Raw genomic sequence first — 8164 nt, 5'->3', positions numbered from 1 at the left:
TCGAAAACAGTGTTAGAAGCCATCAAATTGCTGGCCTTTACTAATGAAGCAGTTATTAATGATCATTAAAAGCAACAATTAATCAGAATCGACCGAGACTTGTGAAAAAAATCAACCAAAATATCAAATAAGTCAAAATTGACCCATTTTTTCTCGATGAAAGTGCACGGCCACCACGCGAAATATCGGCCAAGGACACGGTGCAAAGCCACAGTTGGTAACAATTACCACTTGCCACTAACTCTCCAGACTTGATTCTATCAAATGAAGATTCATTTGCATCGCTGGGACAGTTACTGGCCGAGCAGCGCTTCCGTTTTTCACAAAAATTTGAAAACAAATTGATGGATTTTGAAAAACCTTGAATTTGACCTGGTATTATATTGGTTTTTTTTTGTTGATTTTCCCTTTTTGGTACCGACGATCGAAACATACAGTCACATTATCCGCCATAACTTTGCTTCCAGTGAACCAAATGTCATGAAATGTGAACTGAGTGTCCCGCAAAGGTGCACCTTTCGAACAAAAATACCATGTACATGAAGATAGTGCCACCGGAAACTTTCCTATTGGGTAAAAAGTCCTGCATGTGTGTTCTAATGTGATGACTTACCCCTTGCCACCAACGGCGCTGACGAGCTGCTCGAATACACCGTCAGCTGCCCCGCCGCAACCACTACCATCACCGGCGGGGCCACCACCGGCACCGCCACCGCCACCGCCCCCACCACTGTTGGAGTCGGTGAGGGCGAGCGCCTTGTAGCGGGCCTGCTCCTCCGTCGGCAGCACGATGTCGACCGAGCGCGACCGGATCGCGCCACTACCGGTGACGGTGAGAAGCGTCAGGTCGCCGTCCGGCGGCTGCAGCTCCTCCGTCTTGGCGCTCTTGACCTTGGTGAAGCACGAGTCAACCGAGGCGGCCCGGTCGCGCTTCAGATCCGGCACCTGCAGGTAGATGTCGTGCACGGTGTCACCCGGTTCGATGGCGGCCATACCGATGGTCCCGAGGGGCAGGATCATCGTGGTCGCTATCGTCGGTGGTGACGGTGGCGGTGAGGCAGGTGCATAGGAAGGTGCTGGTGGTGGTGGTGGTGGTGGTGGTGGTGGTGGTGGTGACGGTGCCCTTCTGTCCAGCTGTACCGCTTGTGCAGCTGGTGGCATCGCTGACACGTTCTCGACCGAGCCGTCGGTCGCCTCGATGACGATCGCTTCCTGGCGCGAGATCGAGCGTCTTCTCGTCCGGGTGCCGTGCGTTTCATCCGCCGTCGGTGACGTCACCGTTGGTTCGTTATTGCTGCCGACGCTACTGTTGCCGCCGTTGCTTTGGCTGCCACTGGCTGGACCATGTTGCTCGTGGTGGGCGGCTGGTATGGTGAGCACGATCTCACTGAGATGCGTCGCCAGCACGGGTTCCAGCACGGGTAGCTCGGTCGCGGTTGCAGTCGATTGTACCGGCGGTGGGGGTAGTGTCAGGGTAATGGCGCACGGTGGCGCTATAGCGGCCGGCTGCTGCTGTTGCTTTTGTTGTTGTTGTTGCTGTTGCTGTTGCTGTTGCTGTTGCTGCACCCCCCGAGAAGACATACGCTGGAACAGGGTGGAAAAGTCACCGAGCGGTGTGAGGCTGGTGGAGCGCCGGCTAACCACGACCACCCGCTGCTGCTGCTGCTCTTGCTCCTCCTCGTCGTACTCCTCGTCTTCCTCGTCATCGTCGTCGCCGGGCGGGCCGGGCACATCCCTTGGCACCTGCGGTTCCTCCAGTCGCCGTCGCTGCTGCTGCTGCTGCTGCTGCTGTTCCTGTGGCACATCTCCCGTATTCTCCTGCTCCTCCTGCTCTTCCTCTTCTTCCTCCTCTTCCTGTTCCTCTTCTTCGCCCTCCTCGCCTTCCTCTTCCTCGTCTACGTCCTCCTCCTCCTCGTCCTCCTCCGCATCCTCCTCGGCGTCCTCCTCTTCCTCGGCGTCCTCCGAGTCGTGATCCTGTTTCGCCTTGGCGTTTTCGTTGTCCTCGTCCTGGTCCACTAGCCCATGCTCCTCCTCCCATCCTCCTCCCACTGTCTCACTCTGCGCCTCCACCGCCACATCGGCCTCGGCCTTTCGCGCTGCTCGGCCACGGCTGTCCTCTAGTGCCGGCGATCCGTCCAGCCCGCGCCCACTTTGGCCCCCACCGAGCGTCCCATCCGCCGTTCGACCGTCATCACCGTCGGAGGACGACGAGGTGTGACCACCGGCCAGCTCTGGCCGCCTGACTTCACCCAATAATCGTTGCTGCTGTTGCTGCTGTTGCTGCTGTTGCTGCTCTTCCAGGTAAAGGCAGTGAACACAGGCGGGCGGGGCTGTTTTGGTGTTGGACTTGCGGCGCTGGAAGCGCCGCGGTACATCGAGGAAGGCCACCGACGGGGCAGCACCATCGCCGGTCGTCGAGTCACCGGACGAACCGGTCAGATCGAAGCTGCGCGACCGCTGACCGGGCACCGTGGTCTGCGGCACGTGTAGCAGACCGCGCGCCGGCTCATCGACCGACTGGTGCTGGTGTTGGTGTTGTTGCTGCACCTTCAGCAGCTGGCTGGCCCGCTGCGCCTCCAGCTGTATCTCATCGAATGATGCCGACCGGACCTGGACAAAAAAAAAAAATAATAGGAGGAAGAGTAGTAGGTTGCGGCACAGTGAGTTTGGTGTTTGTTTGTTTTTTTGTTTTTGTTTTTTTGTTTTGTTTACCTGTTTCGGCACCTCAAGGCTGCTCTGCGTCTTCAGCTCCTCACCGGTTGGGGTCCGGGAGCGGGTGAAGGTGTTGCGTAGCCGGTACATGGCGCTCCCCTACCCCTCCTCCCCTTCCCTACCGCGTCTTCAGCACCGCGTGTATGATGAGGTGTGCGGCTACGATGATGCTCGGTCCCACTGACACGCTCCTTGCGCTGCCATCCTTTCCGTTTTGCGCCCTTCCCCCCCCCCCCCCCCCCCGCCCTCTGTGCCCGCGCACTCTTCGTTCACGATTAACAAACACTCACTCGGGCGCGCGCGCGCGCGCGCACGCACACGCAGACACCGCACACACGGTTACACTGTTCTGGAGCTGACTTGGGAGCTTCCTTACACTGCTGCTACCTACCTAAGCGGAGTGGAAATTGAGTGAAGAACGTGAGATGGCGTGTCAGGTGAAGAGAAGTTTCCTGGTGCTTTAAGGGGGGGGGGGAGGGGAGTGCACCAGTGGAAGCGAGTGCAACCCCCAAGTGCACCCGAAGTGCATTCCGGTGCCCGGGGATTGGCATGTTGTTGTTGTTGTTGTTGTTGGTTTTGTTTTGTGTTTGAAGGATCGCCATCGCTGTGTTCTAGGGCACACACCGGGCAAGGGCATAAGGGGTACAGGGTGTACCATAAAAAAAAATGAGAATGTTTGCAATGGCTCTGTTTTGGAGTTTTTGGTTTTTTTTTCTTTCTAACACCAGCATGGCATTATGGGGTATTGGTGTATTCGGGAGACTCATATCTATCAAATGATGCATAAAAAGTACTCGTGGAAAAGATGTTTGTTCGGAAAAATGTACTCAAAGGCGACAGGTGTCGAGTTTGCTTCGCGCGCAAGAAAAATCTCATAGAAATAAAAGCGGTTCTCGGATTTAATCTTGGCATTGTTTACAGGACTTAAACGTTCTATTCATAAAGGACCAAGGTCAAAGAAAAACGTTAGCGTTCGACAACGATCTGAGCGCACTGAAAAAGTGTTAAGATCGGCGAGAGCAAAAGTTAAGTGAAATCCAGTGCAATCCATGCGCAAGCTTGCAATAGAGAGGAATATCACAAGATCCTCCATGCATCGGTTGGCGAAATATGACCTAAAAGCAACCTCTAGAGCTGAGGTGAGGCGTAATTTAATAGTTGGAAGGATAAAACAACTTGCGATATGTGCGTTCGATGCATATGTTGGCAGTTTTAAAGACGAAGAAACTGGTCGTCGTGTTTTCTGATGAAACACTTTATCACGATTGATCCAGCAACGAATTCCCGCACGAATAAGTTCATATCGCCCCCCCTAAAGACTAAGAATGTTTCCGAGAACATAAAATTCAAGTCCACTCTCAAGATCCCCGCTGGAATAATGATGTTGGGAGCAAAATTGTCTCTAATGGTTTCAAAAAATGCCTCCAGTTTTCATAAAATCCCATATTAAAATGAATATTGATAAACATGCGGCTCGTCCGTCCTCATATATGTTTTAAAAAAAATGAATATTGATGTTTGTATCACTTTTTTGAAGGAACACATTTTACCATCGATTAAAGCAAACTTTGACACTCCAGAAAATGTTGAGTTTCAGCAACCATACGTCTAAATGGTCTCAAATATGGTTAAAGAAGAACATGAACTTTTGGTCGAAAGATTTATGCCCTCCCAAGCGGTCCTGAATTAAATTGTGGTGGCTATTCAATATGGGGCGTTTGTTCGGCCTAAGACCTGCGAATCCGTCACACCATACACGGTTGGCTCGCTGAAATCGTTTATCCTCAAACCCTGGTCTTCTAAGTTGGACACCTAATGTTACCGAAGGCTGCTCTCGAATTCGTAACCGCTTGGAGAAATTAAATGAAAGAAATTTGAGGAATGCAGACCGACAACAATCCACTACTTTTGTTTGTTTTTGATAAACAATGAAATATAGAGTCAATTAAAATATTTTTAAACACACTCGAAACCCTACAAAAATGGCTTTAAATTTTGGGAAAGGGTTTTCTCATTTTTTTTCATCTTTACGGTACACCCTGTAGTACACCACTACCGGCCCGATGAAGCTGTGCAATCGATTGCACCCCGCCCCGACGCCAGTGCACCTGAAGTGCACAGGAGCTGAAGAGCGGCGCCAGAAGGCGGCATTGCACCACCACCCTTCACCCCTTTGCGTGATTCAACCCCGCCTGGGCCCGCGTGTTGTGTTCTGCGGGTGTTGAGGGCTTTTGTTTTTCGCGCGAAACGGAGGCACCGGGGGGGGGGGGGGGGAGGGAGGGAACCAAGTTAATAATGGAACACAGAACAACAACAACAACAACAACAAGAGTAACAGCAGCGCTAGGCGGGTCCGTGGCTAATCGTTTTACGAATCGATTGATGATTCCCGTTTCGGTTAATGAATCATCCATGCGGCGCACACACACACCTACACATACGTGCGCGCGCGCCTTGCGAAGTAGAACACCGAGCTTGACCGATTTCCCCCCCCCCCCCCCCCCCCCCCCCCCGCCCTTCTCGTGCTTGTGACGCTAATGCGCACTAATTGCTTTTGCGAAGCGTCCTAGCGCGGTTTTTCGTTTTTCTAGTTGGTGTTGTTGATGAGGCTTGCTGACGAGGGATGATGATGAGGGATGATGATGATGATGATGACAATGGGAGGCTGTACACTGTCCTAGGATGCGAGCTGACGTGCGGTTTGATCGCGCAAGGTTGAATGGTGGCGCGCGCGATTGATTGTAGTCCTGCACACTCTAACACACGAGACACACACCACCGGATTCGGATGCATCGTGCTGCACCTCATTGTTGTGCGCTGCTGTTGCTGTTGTTGTTGTTGTTGTTGCAGAGGCACCCTCCTTACCTCCCCTGTTAGAATGTTTTGGTCGATTTGGCAAACGTGCCACCTCCACCGTTTTTTTTTTGGTAGGGGGGGGGGGGGGTGGGGGGGGGGGTGCGTATAATGGGGGAAGCGATTGAGGGTTGTTTTTATGGGGGCAATGTGAGGGCAGCGAAAGGCGAAGCAGTGCCCTTCGACCGTTCCGCGTTTGCGCGCATACCACGTCTACACATGGGCCCACCCGGGGGGATGGGGGGGGGGGGGGGTGAGGGGGCGTGAAAGAGGACAAAACACGTACACGAAGCGAAGGTGCGGGCGTGTGGCACGCCCGCACGAGAGAAACAATGCAATGCAGGGGGAAAAAGAGAAAGAAAAAAGAAAAACGGAAAAACCTCCACGTGGGGATGATTGAGGTGGGGGTGGTGACTGGGGGATTAGGGATGAAATAGGTGGCGAGGAAAGGCTGTCCAGGACGGAACGGCTCCACGGCGTTTCCCGGTCCGTGTACTCCGGTCCGGTAACCCTTTCCACCCCCCCGCCCCCGCCCCCCCCCCCTCCCAAAAAAAAAACAAAAAACCCCACACGTACATCGACCCGCGAACACATACACGCGTGTGCGCACGAACGCCCACACATGCACGTACCAAATTTACAGGGAGAGAGAGAGAGAGAGAGAGAGAGAGAGAGAGAGAGAGAGAGAGAGAGAGAGAGAGTAAAAGGGGAGAGGATTGAAGAACGAGAATCTTTGTTTGGCGTTTTGTCGCGCTGGGGTCAACTGGGGTGGCTGGGCAGGGCAGGCCCATTGTGAAAACAATGCATACACACACACACACACACACACACACCCATACACACACCCATACACACAGCCTTCCTCGGTGAAACACACAGCAAGCACACACAGCCTTGGATGGTTTCTACTTTTTGGTTGTTGTTGGTTGGAGTGTCGGGTGCTCGGTTGGCCAGGCTTTGGAGTCCCTGTCCGTGTCCGTTCCAGTTCCGGTTGTTTCATCTCGCGGTCACGGTCGGGCGACGGAACCAACCATCCAATGGAGCCGAGTACTCAATGACGATGACGTACGGTGTGGTGGTGATTCGCCGAACCAACCCTTCAACCCTCCCCCCCCCCCTCCCTCCCCCCCGCCGTCCAGCACACCAGCACACACATCACACAGGCCATCTAGCATCTAGCACGGCTCACGGCACGGACCACTGTGCGGCTTTGGCACGGGGAAGGATTGGCACCTTCCCATGTGAAAAGCCCCGCGAAGGCGGCCCAGAGGTTCCATTGTACGCACGCACGCACGCACGCACGCACGCACGCACGCACACACGCAGGAGCACACCACGAACAGACGAACACTAACTAGTTGCGAGGCGCCACGGGACGAAACCGGAAGGCTGCGCGTCCTGACCGAGAGACCTTGCGTGGCGTGGCGTGGCGTGGCGTGGAAGAAGGTACCTTCTCGAGGGCCCTCGACGGTCCAAGCCCCTTGCGTACGGTGGCACGCGCTGCTGACGGAGCGGCGCTGCTGGGTTTGGCAGCCGCCAAAACAAACTGCGAACTGGCGCCAGTCGTCGAAGACGGGTGCGCCGTTACCGTTAACCGCACGTTCGCCAACACAGCCACAAGCGTTTCGCTCTCGCTCTCTCTCTCTCTCTCTCTCTCGCTTTCTCTCGTCATTGTCCCCCCCCCCCCCACCAACCCTGCACCCCATCCCTAGTCTCCTTTTTTTTTTATCACTTGTTCCCTTTGGTGAATTCATTGTTTCCATCGCGGATGTTTTGCCAATTTGGCATATTTATAGCCAGGACCAAATGCTGAGCACTCTCTTTCTCTTCTTTCTCTCTCCTCTCTCTCTCAGGATATTTTAGAGGACTTTTCTCGAACAAGGAAACAACGAATGAAATAGATAGAGATAGAGAAAGAGACAAATAAAATAAACAAAAAGAGATAAAGAGAGAGAGAGAGAGATAAAGAGAGAGAGAGATAAATAGAGAGAGATAGAGAGAGAGAGAGAGAGAGAGAGAGAGAGAGAGAGAGAGAGAGTGAAAGATGGCGCGAGTGTGAGTCTTCCCTTTTTTTGGTGGTGAGGCGGTGCGACTGGGATGCGGATGGGGTCGATCAGGGTGTGGACTGCACTGACAGATATGTTTGAATAGATACTGGGAGCCTGAGGAACAAGTAAAGACCTTCTGTCCGCACACAACGTTGCTCGTGTTGCTCGTATTGCTGATGATAATTGCTGAACGCCTTCCGAGGGCACCGAAGCAGCGAAATGCGTGCGTTCAAGCGCCCCTAAACAAGACCCAGAATCTAGGTGTGGGCAGGCGGTTGGTTGGCCAGCCCGCAGCACCGTTTGCGTCCGCCCAGGAACCCGTCACGAGCACAGGTGGCGGACCGCTACTAGACTGAACGCACCGGAATGTAGCGATGTTAGTACGCTCGATAGTCGGTAATGGCGACTCTCTCTCTCTCTCTCGCTCTCTGACGCGGATGCGCAGCAACACAATCTTTTCTTCTTCGTTCACTCTCTCTCTCTCTTTATGTCTATCTGTGGCACACTCTCTCAAGATCTCTCTCTCTCTCTCTCTTGGATTGTAGTGGTC

The 8164-nt window shown here is 53.7% G+C and overlaps 1 protein-coding gene across 5 annotated transcripts in view; it reads right to left on the bottom strand.

The window, feature by feature from the left end:
• Positions 1-7921, bottom strand: part of LOC126570797 (eye-specific diacylglycerol kinase-like) — a 25058-nt gene extending 17137 nt beyond the window's left edge. The window contains exons 1-3 of one of the 5 annotated variants that reach the window (XM_050228838.1): positions 7748-7921; positions 2713-3103; positions 614-2610 (exon numbers count right to left, since the gene is read on the bottom strand). In XM_050228838.1, coding sequence (XP_050084795.1) covers positions 614-2610; positions 2713-2802 — 2087 coding nt within the window. In that variant the 5' untranslated portion in view covers positions 2803-3103; positions 7748-7921. Of the gene's footprint in view, positions 1-613; positions 2611-2712; positions 3104-6764; positions 6836-6921; positions 7114-7747 lie in introns of those variants that run through there. The other 4 variants (XM_050228921.1, XM_050229185.1, XM_050229008.1 and 1 more) reach the window with 4 other exon arrangements.
• Between the last annotated feature and the right edge of the window lie 243 nt (positions 7922-8164).

This window comes from Anopheles aquasalis, chromosome X (genome assembly GCF_943734665.1).
Source record: "Anopheles aquasalis chromosome X, idAnoAquaMG_Q_19, whole genome shotgun sequence".
Taxonomy (NCBI): Eukaryota; Metazoa; Arthropoda; class Insecta; order Diptera; family Culicidae; genus Anopheles; species Anopheles aquasalis.
Note: the sequence above shows the minus strand (reverse complement) of the source record. Positions and strands in the feature narration are given on the sequence as shown.